Below are 19549 nucleotides of genomic sequence, written 5' to 3'. Positions count from 1 at the left end.
CGCCCGCTCCGGTCGCGGTCAGGTGAGGGAGCACGTGGGGCCTCGGCCCCGGGGCCTGGGGAGGGGAGGGAAGGGCGGGGGCCTGCCTGGCCGCGGCGCGCACTTGTTGTGGAGACGAGTTGGCCTCGCGCCGGTCGCCTGGTGCCTCGGCCCCAGGGGCGCACAGAGCTGCGTGGAGACGAGGGCGGGCCCCCGATCTCCGGGCGCTCCGTCCCCGCTCCCCCCCCCCACCATACCTGGGCTTGACAAATGCGTTTACTTTTTCTGTAGTTTGTGAAGGAAAAACAGTTAAATTACATACGGTCGCATTTTTAATCAGTCGTTTTAAAAACTGCATTTGCGTACGTTTTTGTAACATTTTAGAACAACTGAATCACACCCTTTGGTCAGCCTTGAACTGTCTCCCTTGCTGTGGCCACTGGAGCCTCCCTAGATTCTGGTTTTCTCAGGGAACTTCCTGCTTCCTTTGTCTCCCGACCCAGAGGTGTTGGGGGGCAATACCTGGTTATGTTCTGTAAGGAGAACGCACTCTCTTTGCATAACACCCTACGGTATGCGATACCGCGTTACTATGGCACACGTGCGACCTTAACATATTATGGAATGCGACGTCCGAAACTGAACTGTGGATGAAATTGTTGAGACAAGCAGCATGCTGGCACAGAGGTTAGCATTTTCATCCCCTGGAGAGCGGTCTGCAGCTGGGCTCCTCCGGATTGCGGTCCTGGCCTGGAGGGTGAGTCAGCAGTCAGTCCCAGCGGGGCCTGGGGAACCAGCCCCCTCCCCCACATACCTGCCGGGAAGGTGGACCTAGCTTCTGTTGCTCACGGGTCTCCCTCCCCCCCCTCCCCCTAGCAGGTGCTGTGCACAGGGTCACTGCCTGGCATCCCGGTTTCCTCACAGTGCCCTGCAAAGTAACTCAGCTGCCCAAGCAGCAGTCGGCAAGGCCCGGCTCTGTGGCAGTCATAAACCCACAAATCGGGTGAGGAAGAGAGAAGCTCAGATGTCCCCCCCCCCCCCCATGAGCCAGCGGTGGTACAAAGCCCTGGGGAGGTTGCTCTTTGAGGTGTCTGTCAAAGCCTTCTCTTCTCATCGCCCTCCCCCAGGGTGTATGGCCTGACATCCCCACTTTCTGGAAAAGGCCCGTGCCCACATTTCAGTGTGGCACCTCCGCTTCATATGGGTGATGGAACAGAGGCTGTGTTTCTGCCCAGGTGTGAGCCTCCGAGCTCTGAGACACCAGCTTGTCCACCTCGCCCTTCCCATTGTCCCCGAGAGATGGACACTGGGAACAAGACAGCACGAGTCTCCCTGTGGCTCTCAGGCTTGAGCCCAAGAACCAAGGTGGCTGCTGCTGCACTGGGCTGGCTGGCGGAGGCCCTGCAGATCCCCACCCTGAGCCAAAGCAGTTCCTGCCACAGTGTGCAGAGATGGGCCTTAATGGGGCAGCAGGGCCAGCCCCGGGGGCCTGGGCCCCGTGGGGGTCTGTGGCCGGGAGCCATGCAGGGCAGAGAGGGCCAGACGTGCTGGGAAGCCTGGGCAGGGGCCGTGGGAGTGCTGGGCGCCTGCCCCTCCCGCCCCAGCCTGCAGCTGTTGGAGGCATCCACAAACGAAGGCTCTGTTTACTCGTGGCCATGGTCCCAGCGGGAGGGTGCGTTACCGCCAGGCAGGGGCAGCAGGCAGACAGTCCTTGGCGGCCTCAAAGGACCTGCAGTCAGCCTTTGTGGGCGGCCTCACCCGCCCCGGAAGGAGGGATGCATGGGGTACTTTCTTCCCCTCTCTCTGTGTCCCCACAGTGGGGACAGAAAGCTTCCACCACCACTACCACCCCCAATCTCCCCAGGGAACTAGCCAGGCCCAGCCCCACCTCTGGGAACTTTCATCAGAGGAACCTTGAGGCTGATGTCCACCACCAGGAGCGTCCTGAGGTCACTGAAATCGGAGGGAACCAAGCTGTCGTGGATGAGCCTGCTGCGGGGGTCTTGATCCCATGAGCCCCAGAACAAGTAGCTACCTCCCTCAGTGGGCAGTGAACCTCAGGCTTAGGAGGCCTGGGATCTTGGGGGGGGGGGCAGGGGACATGGGGAGTGAGGGGACCGAGAGCTGAGAGGACATGGGGAGGGCTGGGAGTTCTGAGGGGGAGTGGAAAGGCGGGACCAAGGGCAAGAAGTGACCCGGGACTCCTCAGGCCTCCTCTTCCTGGCCATTCAGACCTCTTCCCACACTGGGTCCCGGTAGGCAGACCCAGAGGGCTTGGGAAAGAGGTGCCTCCCCCAGCGGGCAGCATTCCCTGGACAAGGAGGAGGTGATGACCACAGCAGCATACTAAGAACTGGGCAACCCAGGCCCCTGCCCAGGGTCATCTCCACTTCTGATGGAGGTGGGCATGTGCCCCTCGGTGCGCGAGTTCTGGGCGACAGATGTAATTCTACCTAAGAAGCTTTCGTTGTTTTGGGCGGGGGTGGGGAGGTGAGAGAGGTGCTGCAGGAAGCCCTGGGATGGGAGCAGGGAGGCCCTGACTCCCTGGAGTCAGCTTACTGGCTGGCAGGCCGACCAGCCTTACAGGGTGGAAGTGGGCCACGCCCCTGCCGCAGGGAGGGGCAGGGGCAAGCCGAGCCCGGGTGGGGGGTGCACCCTCAGGTGGGTGGACATCGCTCAGCCTCACCCCCTCACCTGAACTTCGTGCACCTCACAGCCGAGGGGCTTGGGGAGGCATGGGCTCCAGGTGCAGGTGGCTCTAGGGGCAGGCCCTGCTTCCTGGGGGGTGCCGAGTGCCTGCTCTGCTGGGCCCAAGACAGCCCTGTGTCTCACCCGGACACTGCCCTGCACCCCACCCATCCGAGAGAGACGGACAGGGGCATCCCGGGGCCTCCTGGTCCTCACACTGCCCTCCTCGCTCCCTGTGCGTCTGCGGGACCCATGGGGCTGGCCCTCGGAGAGGTTGCCCACGCCTGGCTCCCAGGCCACGTCCTCTGCGGGCGGGGGGGGGGGGGAATGGGAGACGGCTGCCCCTCCCCCCTGCACCCATGGGGAAGGGCCCCGGACACGTCCAGCCTCCTCAGAGCACAGGCTCTTGCCGAGGGATGTCTCCACCTCCAGAGTGGCAGCCGCTTGGCCCTTTCTTTCCCTGGAGGCTCAGGAGAGAAACGGTTACGGCCTGGGGTTCGGGGGCCAGCTGCGTGCCCACACCCACGTGGACTTGCAGTGGGTCCCGAGTGCCGGCTGGGGGACAGCTGGCGCTTGTCCACCTCCACGTCCCCCGGGAGCCAGCTCAGGGGCCGTCCCCAGGCGGGGGAGGGAAGACCACTCACACCTGGTTTATAGCCTTGTTTATTTGGAAAGAAGCCAAGCTAGGTGACTCGGAAGTCTCCTGCTACTGGGATCCCCCAGGGCACCCAGAAGTCCACGAAGTGGGGGTGCCCACCCTTCACAGCTGCTGGGAGGCCAGGACCTCAGGGTTCTCGTAGCAGTGGGCCTCCTTGGCAGCGGCCGGAGGGGGGCTGCAGACCCTGCAGGGGCAGCAGCGGCCCAGCAGGCGGTCCCAGGGCTCCAGAGAATGGAGCCAGAGCGGGAGCCAGGCCCAGGACCGCAGACGGCGTGGCAGCCAGGCCGGCCGGTGCCGCTGCAGGACATTGACCAGGATGACGAGGAGTACCAGCCCCACCAGGGGTCCTCCGACCGCAGCCAGCACTGTGCTCCCTGCCAGGGAGAGCCCGAAGGCGGCCAGCGGCAGCAGCAGGAAACTGAGCAGGAGATAGGCGATGGCCACCCAGCGGTATTTGGCGGTCACGTCCCCGAAGCGTTTGGCCAGCGGGATGGGCAGCCGCAGGACAGGCACCACGTACCACAGCAGGATGCCGGCCAGGTTGAAAAAGAAGTGGATGAGGGCAACCTAGAGGTCCGGGGGCAGGCAGGGGCTGGGAGCCTGGGCCTGGCACACAGGTCCCCCTAGGCTACCCAGGACACCTGCTCCTCCTCCTCCCCACCCCCAACCTAAAGGGTACTAAATCCGGAGCCCGATAGAGGTCCACTTGTCGGCCCGAAAGGGCCACCCAGGGGGACAGATTCCGGCCAGGCGTGGGTGCACTCCTCAGGTTCGCCTCCTCTCCCCCCCACACACTTAGGGAGCCCAGTCCGGCATCCCAGTGTGGTGACTACGCCACCAATGACCACATGGGTCTGGCCCTCCCCTGGGCTCTGGCCTGGCTCCTGTGGGGAGGAGGTGCAGGGCCACACGTGCAGAGAACATAGTCCCCTCCAGGGGCTGCTGGACTTGAGGAGTCCGTGTGAAAGGTGCAGTCTGGAGGGCTTCCTGGAGGGGGTGGACCAGGGCCCTGCACCGAGAGGATCCGAGTGGACAGAGCAGAGGTAAAAATGCAGGTGGCTGGCGGGGGGGGGCTGGGGCTCATGTCCTGGTGGGCAGAAGATCTATCTGGGCTTTCAGGAGCTGTGCCTGTCTGGGCATTGGGGCAGAGCCAGTGGTGGACGGAAACTCGAGCCAGGGCAGTGGGCCAAAGAAGGGGTGACTTAGAGACGGAGTCGGCAGGACTAAATGTGACTGGGTGTGGGGCACAGGGCTAGGGGACTAGAGGGAGGCATCCTGGAGGCAGAATTGCGGTCGTGTGCAACCGCAACTTGGAGCACCTGGCACAGGTGAGGCGGGGTTTTGGCAGAAAGAGGGCATGTTGTCGGGTTTAGATGGTAGGGGAGGGGGGTGCATCCCAGGGGAGGTGCGATAGAGGGGCTTAAGGCCCCCCAGGACCAGGATGCCTTGAAGGAGCATGGCCAGCAGCACAGGGTTGGGAGTGGAGCACGGGGATTCCTCGAGGGAGGCTGGGCAGGGGCTGCCAGAAAGGAAGAGAAGGCCCCCAAGACCACATGATCCTTGAAATGACGTGGGCCCAGGGGAGCAAGAGCGGGGCTGGGGCTCGGAGGGACGTCCACAGGATCCCTAGGGTTTGAGGACGTGGGGCTGTGGGTCCGACCCAGCAGCCGGAGATGGGTCCCAGGAGAGCTTGGGCCGTGGCCAGCCTGGCCGCGGGGTTGGACAGGAGGGAGCTGAGTCCAAGGGGGAAGCCTCAGGCCTGGATTCCGAGGGGGCCGGGGAGGGCGGCGAGGGTGGTACCTGGAGGGCGCTGAGCAGCATGTCCGCGGGACTGGCCAGGGCGGCCAGCAGGGCTGTGGTGGTCGTGCCGATGTTGGAGCCCAGGAAGAGGGGGTATGCGCGCTCCAGGCTGATCACCCCGACCCCTGGGGGAACCGGGGGGGGGGGGGGGGGAGGGGGGGAGGTCACCGCCGGGCCTGAGTCCTCGCGCCTACGGCCCAGGGCCCACGGCCCGCCCGCTGCACTCACCCATGAGCGGCACAACGGCCGCCGTGAAGACACTGCTGCTCTGGAGCACGAAGGTCAGGCCGGCGCCCACCAGGATGGCCAGGTAGCCGCTGAGCCAGCTGAAGGGGAAGGGGAAGTCTGCAGGGTGGGGGGAACGGGGTCACCCCCCGCCCGGCCGCCGGCCCCGCCCCCACCCCCATGCCCCCATTCCGGGCCGCACCAGCATTGATGACCTTCCTCACGGCCTGGGCGATGCGGCCGCGCAGCACAGAGTTAAGCAGTTTGACGATGAGGACGAGGCAGGTGCAGAGCAGGAGCAGGGAGGCGGCCAGCAGGATGAAGCCCACGGCCAGGTCCGTGAGCGTGGTCCCCACAAACAGGTGGTGGCCTGGGGGCAGGGCGGGGTTGGTGAACCGCGGGAGGGGGGGGCGGGGGCGGGGCCGGAGGGGCGGGGGCGGGGCCTCACAGGGCAGCAGCTCCACCGCAGCCGTTCCGTTCCTCTCAGGGCAGGGGCCGGAGGCCGCCGCTCCACAGTCGCTGCTGTTCCCCGAGGTCTGGGGAGGCGAGGCAGGGCAGGCTCAGGACCGGCTCAGAGCCGGCGGGACCGAGTAATTCGGCAGGTCAGAGATCAGGGGTCAGAGGCACCTCACCATCACCTCCCTGGTGCCGCACCATTGCTTAATGAGGCTGCTGTTGGTGGCGTTGCCCGTGGCGCTGCTTGCAATCGCATCGGTGTCCAGCTGGGGGAGAGAGGCGTTGTGACCGGGTACTGGACCCGCTCGCCTGGACTCACGCCCGCAGCCCGGCTCGTTCTGCCCTCTGTTCCCCCCACCCAGTGCAGGGCCCAGGACGGAGGCTGGGGCTCTCCCCCCCCCCCACCCCCCCGCCACTCCCCGCGTTCCCCGGCCCGAGGGGCCGCCCGAGGGCAGCACTTTCCTCACCTGCACAATGAGGTGTGTGAGAGGCTGCGTTAGCACCTTGAGGATGTCGGGCGCGTGCCCCCCAGGCTGCAGGCTGGTGGCGCCCAGAGTCAGGGCGCTGAGCCTCTCCAGCAGGGCTATGGCGCTCTCCAGTGGCAGCAAGATCAGCACCGTGAGCCAGTTGAAGATGCCGTGAACAGCTGAGCCGCCAAAGGCCCTGCCGCGTCGAGCAGGGATGGTCGGTGGCCTCAGCGGTGGCCTGGCTTGCGGCCCCCGGCCCTCCCCAGCTCCCAACTCACCTCCGAAACTCATCTCGGTCCCCTGACTGTGCCATTGAGACCAGGGTGCTGGTGATGGACGTGCCCACGTTGACGCCCATGATGATGGGCACACACGCCTGGACGGTCAGCACTGTGGGGGTGCTGCATCAACCTCCCGTACCCTGCCCAGCCACCACCGTCCCGGGAGGAGAGGGGGTGCACTCACATTTGGAGGCCACCATGCTGACCACAATGGAGGAAGACGTGCTGGAGCTCTGGACGAGAACTGTGACCAGCACGCCGATGACCAGTCCAGCCACGGGGTTGGACAGCACCACGTTTTCCTTAAAGATGTCTCCAGTCACCTTGCCTGTGTCCAGAGAGCGGCGCCCTGAAGCTGTGCACGACAGGCCGCCCGCACACTGCCCCCCACCCCCCACACCTCACCCCCGTCACTCACTGCTCAGCAGCTGGAAGGCGGAGCTGAGGATGTCCAGGGAGCAGATGAAGAGGTAGAGGCTGCCCAGGAGTCCACAGGCCTTGAGGAAGCCAGTGGCCACCCGGAGCACCCTGCCGGCCACGCTGAGCTCTAAGAACACAGGACAGGGCTGTCCCCGGTGCCAGCCCCCCCCCCCCCAGCCCTGCCCTGCCCATGATGCCTCCCGGGCCACTTCCTCCTGTCTCCCTCCAGAGCAGGGCCAGGGTCCCCCTTCCTTGTCTCTTCACAGGGCAGGGCCTGGGCCTGCCTCCTTGTCCCCCAAGGCAGGGTCTGGGTCCCCTCTCTGTTCCTTGGCAGGATGGCCAAGCAGACTACTCCTGGGGCCTCCCAGAAGCCTACTGGCCGGCAGGAGGAGGGGCAGGCTGGGTCAGGGTGGCTCTCATCTCCAGACAGGGCAGGCAGCTGATCTGAGGGACAAGGATCCCTGGGGCGGTGGTCTGCATTGTAGGTTTCTATACGGCCTGCTGAGGCAAACCTCCTCCCTGCGCTCTCTCCCTAAGGACCCTCTCCACGCTCAGACCCTGGGGGGTCAGAGCCCCGTTTGGCCTGTTACCCGACACCTCAAGACCTACCTTTCCAGGACTGTCCAGTGTCCTTCAGCTGAGGGAGGGCCCAGGGGTCCATTTTCCCGTCTTCCAAGACTGGGGCAGAACCGGAGGTCCCTGCAGGAGCCAAGGTGAAGTAGGGCCAAGGACACCCCAGGTGGGGGGCCAGAGGGGGTGAAGGGGACTGTGGCATAGGGGCTTGGGGTAAGAGAGCGGAAAGGGGGCGTCCAGCTTGTCTGGCCCTGACTGGAATTGTCATGGGTCCCCATGGGCTCTCCAGGAGATAGGCAGGAGCCCCCTCCCCACTTGCACAGAGCAATGGGTCAGGGGCTAAGTGGATAGGCAGAGAGGCAGGCTGAGGCCTGGTCCCTTGGGGCTCTTGGTACCTGCATTTCCCAGGCTCCGGTCCACCAGGCCAACTGTGTCCAGAGTAAGGGGTGGGACCTGGCCACCCGTGAGGGAATTCGGCATGGATTTCTGGCAGGGATAGACCAGGCCCAGGCCTGGATCTGCTGGGGGCGGGGAAAGCAGGTCAGATACATAGCCTCCCTCTGCCCCGCCAGGTCCTGGGGTCCTCTAACCTGAGATCTGTCTTCCCTCCCCTCCCCCCACACCCGCCTTGCCGACTTCCTGCTTCGTCCATCTATGGGGGATGGCTATAGTGACCTCAGGCAGCTGTCAGGAGAGCCCAGTGCCGTTTCGGGGGCAGAGTCGAGGGGACCCTGGCTCCCTGGCTCCCTCGCTGGTCCTGGCTGGAAGAAGACCTGGTGGGTGGCCCAGGGCACAGGGTGCCGGGTGCCGGAAGTGGCTAGGAGCCGGGAACCCAGGGACCTCTCCTATCAGGTGTCATCAGGGACACTGCAGATGGTCCCAGCTTAGACTTTGGCATTTGATACCAGACCGTGACGTCTCTGCTTGATAAGGGCCCCACCCCCAGTGATGGGGGCAGGGCAAGGGGCTTGGGTGCCCCCACCTCGCCTCAAGGCTCCTCTCTTCAGCCCTCTGGGTCTGGATCCCCCGTCTAGTCGTCTACCCCATCTCCCTCCCAGGCCCCAGGGTCCAGGTACTGGAGAGCTTTCTGTCACCCTCCCTCCTGTCTCTTGTCCTCAGCTCAGGAGGCTCAGGGTGGGGCCTGAGCCCTGGGCCGGGAGGTCACCAGCCCTTGTCTCGATGTCCCTGGGCCCCCACCTGGTTCTGGAAGCTCCTACCTGTGAGGGTAGTGAGGGGGCACCTGCGGGGAGGAAACACAGGGCGGGAGCAGCTGCCGGTCAAAGATCTGCTGGGCGCACACATGACCTGCTGTGTACTGGGCCCCATTAATGTTTACCCAGGAGTTGAGGCTCCCGAGGGGTACCTGTCACAGCCCCAGGTGCCTGCCTTGTCCACGTTGCACTGCTGCCCTGTGGCAGGTGCTCTGGGCCCCCAGCCCAGCCCTCTTCGAGTGGGCTTCCTCCCTGGATGGGTCCTGAGCCAGGCCAGGGGTGTTGCGGGGCTGGGCACAGGCTCTGAGTGCAGGACTAGCGTAAGTAGACCCCTGTGTGGCACGACCAGACGCTGTGTGCCGCCTGCCCTGGGTAGGGCGGGGAAGGGCAGGGCAAGGGCAGGATGCTGGCACTCTGGCTGGTTGGCCTGGAGGCCCCTTGAGAAGTCTGCCCTGAGCTCTGCAGACCTTACTATGGTGGTCCCTACCCCATCAGAAGAGTGGGAGGGAGGCGCTTTGCACCCACCGGGTGGGGGGGGCCCTAGCCCCTGAAGTCTTCCAGTTCAGACCCAAGTTCAGGGCGGGGCTGGGCCCAGCAGTGCTCCCAGCGGGCCCAGCCTCAGTGGCGGGCAGTAATGGTGGAGGGCACTGCGCCTCCGTCTGCAGGTTGGGGGCGGGGGCAGGGCCCGTCCCCCAGGCCGCGGTGCTGCCCAGCCCACTGCCTGTCCCACCTGGACCGGAAGACTCAGCCCATCCTGCTCCCTCCCCCCGGAGGGTCCTGACTGGCGCCGTGGCTTGTGGGTGCCTCTCGGGGTCGGTCCCCTTCCTGCTGCCCCTGCTGGGGCATGCTCCTTCCCCTCCCCCTTGGGCCACGGTGCCCTGGTATAGTTGCTGCCCACCAACCGCCGTGTGCCCTGGGGGACTTTGCCCCAGAGAAGGAGGAGGTTTCTGAGTGTCCTCTCAGCAAATTTTCTCGTCCCTCCCTGTCCTGCTCCCACCGCCCGGGGCAGGCCCAGCAGTTCCTCCCAGAGGCAGTGTGACAGTGTGACAGCTCCTTTCGGGATGGGGATGGGGATGTTGCAGCCTGACTTGAGGGAATGTCTGTGTCCACAGCCTCCGGAACCTTCTCTGGCCCCTCTGAAGGGTCTGTGTGGTGGCCATCGTGAGGTAGACGGAAGTGAAAGCTGAAGGCCAGGAAAAGGCCCAGTGTGGGAGTGGTCCTACTGAGCTGTGCAATCTCGGGCAGGCCCCCAGCCTCTCTGGGCCTAAAGCCAGCCGCGCCCCGGGGCCCGCTCCTTGGACATCTGTCACAGCAGGGACTTTGTGCCTGCAGGGGACCCTGCCGGAACAGTGCCCAACACGTAGTGGGTGCTCAGTGAGCTTTGTTGAATAAATGAACTTCACAGGGATGCTTTGCAAGACAGGGCTGAAGGAGGCGGCTCTCTGCTCTGGTTCCCACCTGTGGGACTTTTTTAGCCAGAGACCCGTGGAGGCGTCCTCTGAGCTGAGTCCAGGCCTGGGTTGGGCCTGCAGGAGACTCTGAGCGCAGCAGCCCTCACCACGCACACAGTCAGGCTGGCCTGAAGCCCTGGAATCCTGGCCAAGACGGGAAAGAGGTAACCGGCTTCTCAAAGAGCCTCACGGTACCATGGGCACAGCCCCCACACTTAGGCTGCGGTCTGGGGGTGTCCGTGCGGGGCCCCAGGCCGTTCCGGGCTGGTCGCGCGGCAGTCGGAGGTTCCGCGACAAGCATGCCGTGGACAGCAGGTCCTCGGCGGGCGGTGGCAGCCGCTGGGACTCAGACCTGGGGACTGTCCAGGGTGTCCCAGCAGAGGCCGCAGCTGCAGCAGCGTCTGGGCTGGGGGAAGTGGGGCTGGGTGCCCAAGGTGGGGCGGAGCCTGGCTGGCTGCTGAGTGACAGCGGTGCTGCCTTTGGGGGGCGCGGGACGCTGGGGCTCCACGCGAGGCGGCTCCCGCTCAGCCCTGACAGCCAGGAAGGCGGCCAGGTCGAGGTCCAGCATGGCCACCCCTCCACGGGGCGTGGGTGTGCTCTGGCGGCACTGCGGGCAGGGGACCCAGCGCTGCTCGTGGGCCACCGTGTCCAGCCGCCGCACGCACGCCTGGCAGAAGGTGTGGCCGCAGTAGAGGCGGCGCGGCAGGTGCCCGGCCAGGTCGTAGGCTGAGTAGCAGATGATGCAGTCACCGCGCCGGGACCCAGTGGCAGTCCCCTCCTCGGCGCCCCGGGAGCTCTCTGGCCGCAGCATCCTGGGGGAGGCGAGCAGGGGCGCTGCAGCCCACCCGGCCTGCCTCTGCCGCCGTCTGGCACCGTTTGGGCCCCGACCCCGGGGGTGGGGGGTTGGCCTGGGCCTCTGCGGGCCTGAGAGGGTGGGTGGTGGCCAGTGGGGGCCCCAGACGCCGGGGCCGGGGCCTGGGCCCAGGCGGGGCTCCTGCGGCTGCCGACCGGGCAGCATCCTGTCCCCCTGGTTGGGCCCTCCTGCCCAGCTCCACGCCGCCCCGCACCCCAGCCTGCCTGAGCCCCAGGCCTCTCTTACCTGCATCCGCTCTCATGGGCGGCTCCGTCCAGAGGATGTCCGGGGCTTGAGGGGGGGACCCAGGCCGCCCTGCGGCTCCCTCGCTGGGGCTCGCATTACTGGCCGAGCACAGGCGAGGCAGCAGGGAGGCAGGCAGTGGGCTCTCCTTTCAGCCACAAAGCGCTTGCAACTGGATCCACCAGGCACCACCAACTCAGCAGGAGATAGGGTGCCCCCCCAGTCTGCCCTCACCCCCCCCCACACACCCCTCCGTGCCTGGACCCAGCTCCACTAGGCCCCCACCCAGGCCCGGCTTCACAGCTCACCATGGTCCTTGTCCCCACCCCGGCCGCCCAGACCCTCTCCCACCCTCCTCTTAATGCTCCCCCCACCTCACACCAGGAAAGCTCTCCGGCCTTGACCCGCGTGTCTCCACCCTTCGGCTCCCAGCTCCAACACCGCCTCTTCCAGGTAACCTGCTACAACCCTCACGGGCTCCGAGCCCCGAGGGGTCCTGCTCCCCCAAAGCTCAATCATAGTGTGTGTGTCCAAGTTGATTTGTCCCAGCACCTTCCTCCCACCTGGTCTGTCCCCTCCGTCCCCATCATACGGCAGTGGCCAGCCCCACAAGGTCCCAAGGGGGTGCTCAAGCACAGGTGTGGAGACCCCCCCACACACACACACGCAGGGACCACCCAGAACCTCCCTGAGGTGCAGGGCACTGCGGCTAGCCCTGGTCGACCCCATTAGAGGCTACACCCCGCCCCCCCAGCATCTGCCTGGCCATAGCCCCCAGGCCAGCCCAGTGACCATGACTGTGGGCACAGCAGAACGGGGTGTGTCAAGAATGGTCCGGATGGGGCCAGGACCCTCGGCACCCTCACTACTCAGCTGGGAGGAAGTCAGAGCCAGAGGGGCTCCTCCTTACTCCTACCACCCTGGCAGTCCACAGCCTCTCTGTCCGGTTGGACAGGTTTCCGGGGCTGGCCTGGGTGGGGTCATCCTCTGGTAGAGGCAGGCCACGGGGCAGGGGCCAGGAAACTGGCACACCGGAGCCCCTGTACAGTCAGGCCAATGGCATATCCACCCACACCCAGAGACGGGTCTTGCCCTGTGGCCGGTCACCCTGGGTCGGGGAAGGGCTGGCACCGGGACCCGTCCATCCAGCAAGGCCAGCTCGGCTTCCTCCTCTGGCTGGCCCTGCCTGGCCCTGGAGAGCACAGAGTGCCCAGCGCCGGCCCCACCACTCGCTCCTTGCCCTGGCATCCCAGCCTCCCCTCGGCAGTGAGGTGAGGACAGTGCTAAGCAGCTCAGCTCTCCGCTCGTCCCCCCACCCCCACCCCGGCAGGCACATCACCCTGCTCAGACAGAGGGGAGACATGTTCTCCGAGGGGCCTCACCGGCCAGTTCCTTTTCTGCTCACCTCGTCCGGGAGGCCCAGGCCAGGCCTCCAGGAGGCCCTGGAGGCTGGACACCAGATGAGCAGCATGGCTTGGGTGCCACACAACACATGTGCGGGAATGGGACATTTCACGGGGAACCAGAAAAACACCCCGGCCGAGGTAGGGCCGTGACTCACGGGTGGGCGGGGCTCGGTCCTGGCTGCCTGGGCCCCCGCTCCGAGAAACTTGCCAGTGCTGGCCCCACCCGCGCAGTCCCGCCAACGTGACCCTCCTCCTGGAGGCCTTTCTTAGGGCTCCACCCCCCTGGCTCCAAACACCACATCCTCCTATCGTCTGACCCACTGGCTGACCTCTCAGGCTCGGCCTCAGCCCTAAGGAACACGAGACAGCTTGAACCCGGGCCCGTCTGGGCCAGGGCAGGGGACACGCTCCCACCCCTCCTGTCCAGCCTCTGGGCGGACCGGAGACCTGCAGCACAGGTTAGGATGTCATCAGTGGCTTCCCCACCCCTGAATGTACCACAGAGGCTTGAGGCCGGTGGTTGTGTCCAGCCCGGGACCCACTTCAAGGGGGCAGCAGCAGAGAAGAGTCACCAGAACAGAGGTCACTCTGATTTATTGCCGGGGCTGCGGGCCCTGAGGGAGGTGGTCAAGGGTGTCCCCAGGGCTGCCATTACAGCCAGTGCCCAGGGCTCTGTTTCAAGGGGCCGGAGCTGGGCTGTTGGCCTCTGTGGCGGGTAGATACTCCTATCCAGGGTGGAAAGCGGCCACCTCCCACGACAATGGTCCAGTGGCTGCCCCAAACATGTGGGCACCGCTGTGGCTGCCTGAGCCATGTTGGGGTCCTGCGGGAGGCCCCTCGGCCCGGCAGGGGCTGGGCTAGGAGATGACGCAGCAGCAGCTGTGGCAGCGGCAGAAGCGAGGGCAGTGGCAGCAGGAACAGCAGGGACAGCAGCAGCAGTGGTGGGCGATGTCATCCCCGCGCCCGATGGGTGGCAGGCCGGCGTAGGTCAGTCCTGCCGGGCGCTGCCCACCGCTGTAGGGGTTGCAGGGCTGCCGCCAGCTCTGCTGGCCCTGGACCCGGGTGGTCCCCTTGGCCCCCCGGCTCCCTGGAGCCTCCTCGGAGGGCTGCAGGAGCCCGGTGGGCTCCGAGGTGCAGGATCCCACAGGCAGAGGCTGGGACCCCAAGGGAGGAGGGGCCGTCTCCAGCCGCTGCCCCAGATCAGGCCGCAGGTGAGCCCGAGGGATGCTGACATGAGCATACGGGTTCTTGACGACCATCTCATGTGGGTCCATGGCCCAGCCTGGCGGGGGCAGGCAGAAGAGACAGAATCAGCTCAGCGGAGGCGCAGAGCTGCAGCCCAAGAGGGTGCCCAACCCGCAAAGGGCCTGGCTGTGGAGACACCAGGGTGTACAAGGCTTATGTGTCGTGTGGGTGCGCACGGGAGTGAGCTGGGTGTGAGGGCCGAGGCCTCCCAGCTGCCCTCCTTGCGTGGCAGTGGGGGATGGGGTGGGGAGGCTGGGAGATGCAGCTGTGCCGTCCCCGTGGCCGAGCCCCAGTGCAGGGAAGCCCCTCAGCCCAGGACCCACCTGCAGTGCTGACGGCAGCGGTGTCCCCTCTCGTCCTGTGGGCCGGGTCCCAGTGCCTGTGAGGCCAGCAACTGGCAGCTGCCTTTTCCCTCCTGGGGAGGGGCGGGGCCGTGGGGCGGAGCTCAAAGATGGGGTTCCCGAGATCCCAGGAGGCCCCAGCTCTCCCAGCACAGCAGCCACCCACCCTTCCTTCTCAGGTGGGTGGTGGCCCAGCCTGGGCTCCGAGGGGGCACGGCCAGCCTGGGTGACTCAGCCTCCATGCGTCTGAGGCACGTCGTCATCCCTCCCAGGACCTGCAGCTCGCCAGGAAGGAGGGCAGGAGGTGAGCCTGAAGTCAGCCTCAGCTCCCAGGCCTGCGGTGGGCTGGGGAAGCCCAGCCATCACTCGCCTACCTCAGGGCCCCTGTTTTGAGGCAGAGGGCAGAGGTCCTCACTTCAACCAACAGCCTCTGCCTGGCAGACAGAGGCTAAGATGTCTGAGAGCACAAACTGCTCTGAGGTTTATAGGTTTCTAACTGATAAAAAATGTTTTATTTACACACCTTTGCTAAAACTGACCTTACAATTGGCGACGACAGGGGCTTCATTCGCAAGTGTTGTTTGTAGCTCATTTCTGAAAAGGCAGCTTCTCGGCACGCTCAGGGACCACCACCAGCTCCCCACCCCACCAGCGTCTCCCGCTTTCATCTGTAAGTTGGCAGGTAGCACCTGCCACACAGGGTCGCCATGTGTCTGTGCGTGTGTGTGTGTGTGTGTGTGTGTGTGTCTGTGTGTGACGGGATGACAATGGATGTGAGTACTTGGGTCTGGGCCTGGCACTGGTGATCTTCACCCCTCGGAGCGATTAGGGCAGTAGGGTGGGTCAAGGACCTGCGCCCCCAGTCTTTGGTGCCCAACGGAGCCCCCAGGAAGGGCGGGATCAAATCAGAGGTGGCCCAGAAGCCAGCGTGACCGGGGTGGCCTGCATGAGGCCAGTCAGACCGGTCCGGACACGAATTCCACCTTTGCGGCACCGGGTGTGGAGGGAAGCGGGCCCCGAGCCCCTCGGACTTCGCAGGTGTACGACAGACGCTCATTGCGCAGGCTCTAGAAGCCCCACCCACTGCCCCTACAGACTCCGCCCCTTGCTGCGAGGCGGCGGCTGGCGCATGCGTGAAACAGGCCTAGGATGGCCGGTGGGAACTTTATTCCCCAGAAGCCTCCGCGTTCCAAGGTTTCTCTAAAGACCCGGTTCGGGGTCTGCTTGCTCCGGACGGTCCAGGACACGGCCTAGGCCGCTCAGCTCTGACCGCCGGAGCTCCGGAGGCGCGGATTTGGGCGGGCTCGGGAGGTGGGCCTGAGGGGGCGGGACCTCACCCCAGGGGCGGGGCCTCGGGGCAAGGGGTGGGGCTTGGTGGCTGGTGCCTCCTTGGGTGCTCGCCCAGCGGGCGGGTGGGAAGCTGAGCAGCCCCGGAGGGAGGCCGAGGCTGGGCGCCTAGCCCTCCCCTGACCGGGGTTCTCTCAGTTGTCCATCTTAACCAGAGCCCATAAGGCTCTCGCTGCCCGTCCCGTCAGGCACCTGCTCACTTGCACACCTCCCACACCCGCTCTCCATAAATGGCTTTGGAAACTGAGACCCAGACACTAGCCTGAGGTCACACAGAGCAGCAAAGTCGGGCCCCATGGGACAGCTACGCTGCTCCAGTCTGTTTTGCCCGCGTGGGCTTCGTCACCAGGAACAGCGACCTCTCTGAAGGAGCGGGGCAAGGCCCATAGCCAGGTGCAGTTCGGCCTGGACAGAGCGGAGGGGCTGTGGTCAGAAGAGGCTGAGACTGTCCAGGGTCAGGCACAGGGCCCAGTGCTGGTCACTGGAGTGCTAGCCTGCCACGTGGTAGCTGGGTTAGGTCAGGGGGTGGCACTGTGGAGGTCCCCGGCAGCTGTGGTCCCCCGCCCAGTAGTTGCCAGCACGTCCTCTGTCCTTTCTCTCACCTGAGGGTTCCCCACAGGCAGAGAGAGGGTAGACACCAGGGAATCAGGGAAGCCCGGCTTGAGGAAACAGAAAGGAATGGGGCCTCCATGCTGGGTGGGGTCAGGTTAGCACACAAATACGTGACAGCAGGGCACGTGCTGACCTGATGGGATGGCGGAAAGGGCCACCCCACCCTGGGCGGGTGCGTGTCCTCGTGGGTTGCCCCACTGGCCTGTCCAGCTGTCTGTCGGACCTTCCGCATACCCCTCACCCTGTCCAGCTGTCCATGAGTCCTGTCCTCAGACCCTTCTCCCAACGACTGTCCCCCTCTCCATCCACTCCTCTGCTAGCTTGCTTGCCCACACCTACTCAGCCTCATGGTCACATCATCCTCTTTGAGCCTGTCAGCGTTGACCACAACCTGGTTACACTTGTGAGCCAGAGGCATGCCTACTGGGGGCACAGTGGAAGGACAGCAGTGACGCTGACTCTCCGGGGGTGGGGAGAGAGGACACACGGCAGTCCTGGGGGGGGGGGGCTATGGGAACCAGCTTTGCCGAGACCCCCCAGTCTGCTCCTCTTTTCTTCCCTCTGGCATTATGAGGTCTCGGCTTCGAAAAGCAGGATTTGCCTTCTAGAATTGGGGGTGGGGGTACTCGACTAGGACCCAGGGTCGGTCAAGCAGGACTGGGGTGGGAGTACTGGAAAGGGGTGTCGCGGGGGTCCCGATTCACACGCGGCCCGCAGGGAAGGGCAACCCCGGGAACGGGCACCAGGCCCGCGGCGATGGAGGGGCGGCTGAGAGACTGGCCCCGCCCCGCGGACCCCGCGCGGGTCCCCAGACGGGGGGTGGCGCTGCGGGCGCGGGCGGGAGCCGCGCGCACTGCGGTCCCCGCGCCTCCGCCGCAGAGCGCGCCACGCTCCGCACGCACCTGCCGCCGCGCCGCGCCGCCCGGAGCCCCGCGCCCCGCGCCCCGAGCCCCGCGCCCCTGGGAGCCGCCGTGCCGCGCCATCGCCCGAGGTCGCCGCCGGAGCCGCTGGAGCCGCCGGGCCGAGGCGCGGGCGTCGCATCCGGGCCTGCCTTTGAGACAACCTCTGCGGCGGCGGCGCGCGCGGCCCGGGGACGCCAGGCTGGGGCAGGTGAGCTCGGGCGGGGCGGGGCGGGACGGCCGCGGGGTCGCGACTCGCCTCCCCTTCCCACCCGGGCAGGGGTTGGGCCTTGGGGGCGGGGGCTGGGGAGGGGGCTGGGTCCCAAGTCCAGCGAGGGTGAGGGTCAGAGGTCGGGAGCCCTGTCTTTTGTGCGGGGTGAGGGTGGGCCCTGGGCGCTGCCCTCACGCTGTCTCTCACCTGCAGCTCGGGCCTGGTCCAGGCCTCTCTTCTGCTCCCGCCGCCGCCGCCGCCGCCGCCGCCGCCGCCGCCGAGCCCGCGGCCTGGGGCCTCCCGCAGCCTGGGCTCAGGCTAGCTGCCTTCCCTGGGAGCCTTGTCCTGGAGCCATGGGGCCCACCTAGCCCCTGCCTGCCCGGATGTCCCTGCTCAGGGACTGCTGACCTCGGCTGCAGGGGGAGCCCCCCCCACGCCCCCTCTCCAGCCTCAGCAGCCAGAGACCCTGGGTGAGCCCCTGGGCCAGACCTGCAGCCCAGGGCAGCCTCCTGTACTCCCCTGCCCCCGCCTCCCTCCTCCCCCCCCACCTCTTCCTCCTCCTCCTCCTAGGACTGGACCGGAGAAGCCGCTGTGGCCACTGGGGGGGGCCCTGCCCCCCCAGCTCTCGCCGGCCGCCCCCAGGAGTCCTCGGGGCGGCCGGGGTCCCCACCAGGCCTGGCAGGACCAGGACGCTGCTCCCTCTCCTCCTCCCCGGCCTCACCCAACGCCCCCACCCACCCGAACACCCAATGTGATTGGAGGCAGCCGGATGCCGGCTGACCCCGGGCCCGAGGTGGGCAGTGGCTGGCCGGGCCTCCTCATGTCCTGCCTGAAGGGCCCCCATGTCATCCTCAAGATGGAGGCCATGAAGATTGTTCACCCTGAGAAGTTCCCCGAGCTGCAGGCGGCTGCCGCGTGCTTCCCACCTGCACCGAGGCCCACCCCTGCTCTCGCACCCAAACGCGCCTGGCCCTCAGACACAGAGATCATCGTCAACCAGGCGTGTGGGGGGGACATGCCCACCTTGGATGGGGCGCCCCGCACCCCTCCGTTGCCACGACGGCCCCGAAAGGGCAGTGTGGAGCTGGGCTTCCCCCGCGTGGCGCCAGCGGACGAGGTCATTGTGAATCAGTATGTGGTGCGGCCCGGCCCTGCCGCCTCGGGGCCCCCCGCCACGGCGGCACCGGCTTCAGGTGAGCCCCTGGAGTGCCCCACCTGCGGGCACACGTACAACGTCACCCAGCGGCGGCCCCGCGTGCTGTCCTGCCTGCACTCCGTGTGTGAGCAGTGCCTGCAGATTCTCTATGAGTCCTGCCCCAAGTACAAGTTCATCTCCTGTCCCACCTGCCGCCGGGAGACTGTGCTCTTCACGGACTACGGCCTGGCCGCACTAGCCGTCAACACGTCCATTTTGAGCCGCCTGCCACCCGAGGCACTGACCGCCCCATCCGGGGGCCAGTGGGGGGGCGAGCCGGAGGGCAGCTGCTACCAGACCTTCCGGCAGTACTGCGGGGCCGCGTGCACCTGCCACGTGCGGAACCCGCTGTCCGCCTGCTCCATCATGTAGCACCCGCCCGCTCGCCGCTGCCCGCCAGTCCTTGCTCGCCGCTTCTTCAGGGATCCGGCCCTGCCCCGTCGCCTGTCGACCCCTCACCCACCGCCGCTTCCGGCCCCTCCCCGTGTGGCACTGCCGCTGCAACCAACTCTGCCATTAAAACTCTTTGCCAAAGTTTGCACCTTGTTCCCTGGACTGAAGCCTGCTCTTGCGGCCTGTGCCCAGGGCTGTGGCCCAGACAGGGTCCAGCCTGGAGCCACCAGAGGGAGGCCCAGTGCCTCTTGGGGCCAGCCTGCTCTGCTTGCCAGGGAGGGACCAGGCTGGGCCAGGCATGCCGCTCAGGAGCGCTGGGCCTGGATGTGCATGTACGTGTGTGCACGTGAACGCCCCGCACGTCTGTGCACAGCCAGCCTTCTGTGTGCGCTGGTGTGGGCAGAGGTGCAGAATGGGCAAAGGGCGGGCAGACACGTCCTCTGCACCGGCTCCTGGATGTGGGGGCGGCTGTGCGGGCGACACCCCAGTCCACCGGGCTCCTGGTGCCCAGCAGACCCTCTGAGCTTGAATGGGAAGGGCCTTTGGGCCAATCTGAGCCAGGACTGAGACCAAGACTGGCTGAGATCCCGGTGGG

The 19549-nt window shown here is 66.4% G+C and overlaps 4 protein-coding genes across 4 annotated transcripts; 1 reads left to right on the top strand and 3 right to left on the bottom strand.

Moving 5' to 3' along the window:
• Positions 1–3320: 3320 nt before the first annotated feature.
• SLC34A3 (solute carrier family 34 member 3) lies at positions 3321–8068 on the bottom strand. Its single transcript, XM_030294327.2, has 12 exons — positions 7943–8068; positions 7584–7673; positions 6973–7101; positions 6739–6882; positions 6552–6663; positions 6274–6469; positions 5983–6072; positions 5799–5886; positions 5553–5720; positions 5354–5470; positions 5126–5250; positions 3321–3892 (listed from the first exon to the last, which is right to left on the bottom strand). The coding sequence occupies exons 1-12, from the start codon at positions 8025–8027 to the stop codon at positions 3428–3430; spliced, it is 1809 nt and encodes a 602-aa protein (XP_030150187.1). The 5' UTR covers positions 8028–8068; the 3' UTR covers positions 3321–3427.
• A 2487-nt stretch (positions 8069–10555) lies between these two features.
• Positions 10556–11404, bottom strand: RNF224 (ring finger protein 224). Its single transcript, XM_030292984.1, is given in 3 exon segments — positions 10556–11021; positions 11309–11365; positions 11367–11404. Coding segments are annotated over 3 exon segments (561 nt in total).
• A 1803-nt stretch (positions 11405–13207) lies between these two features.
• Positions 13208–14744, bottom strand: CYSRT1 (cysteine rich tail 1). The gene is made up of 2 exons (XM_032595633.1): positions 14280–14744; positions 13208–13993 (listed from the first exon to the last, which is right to left on the bottom strand). Exon 2 carries the CDS (start codon positions 13983–13985, stop codon positions 13569–13571), a length of 417 nt encoding a protein of 138 aa, XP_032451524.1. The 5' UTR covers positions 13986–13993; positions 14280–14744; the 3' UTR covers positions 13208–13568.
• Positions 14745–18017: 3273 nt separating this feature from the next.
• LOC115499702 (RING finger protein 208) lies at positions 18018–19078 on the top strand. The gene has a single exon (XM_030293842.1). The coding sequence runs from the start codon at positions 18136–18138 to the stop codon at positions 18931–18933; it is 798 nt and encodes a 265-aa protein (XP_030149702.1). The 5' UTR covers positions 18018–18135; the 3' UTR covers positions 18934–19078.
• Positions 19079–19549: the final 471 nt, after the last annotated feature.

Source organism: Lynx canadensis, chromosome D4, assembly GCF_007474595.2.
Source record: "Lynx canadensis isolate LIC74 chromosome D4, mLynCan4.pri.v2, whole genome shotgun sequence".
Lineage (NCBI taxonomy): Eukaryota > Metazoa > Chordata > Mammalia > Carnivora > Felidae > Lynx > Lynx canadensis.
The sequence above is the reverse complement of the archived record's forward strand: the minus strand, read 5'-3'. Positions and strand labels throughout refer to the sequence as shown.

Coding starts and splice junctions, on each gene's coding strand:
- SLC34A3 (XM_030294327.2), bottom strand. CDS start 8,027: ATGCCGAATTCCCTCACGGGTGGCCAGGTCCCACCCCTTACTCTGGAC. Junction 6,664..6,738: donor CAGCATGGTGGCCTCCAAAT/GTGAGTGCACCC, acceptor GCACCCCCACAG/TGCTGACCGTCCAGGCGTGT. Junction 6,073..6,273: donor TCACACACCTCATTGTGCAG/GTGAGGAAAGTG, acceptor TCTCTCCCCCAG/CTGGACACCGATGCGATTGC.
- CYSRT1 (XM_032595633.1), bottom strand. CDS start 13,985: ATGGACCCACATGAGATGGTCGTCAAGAACCCGTATGCTCATGTCAGC.
- LOC115499702 (XM_030293842.1), top strand. CDS start 18,136: ATGCCGGCTGACCCCGGGCCCGAGGTGGGCAGTGGCTGGCCGGGCCTC.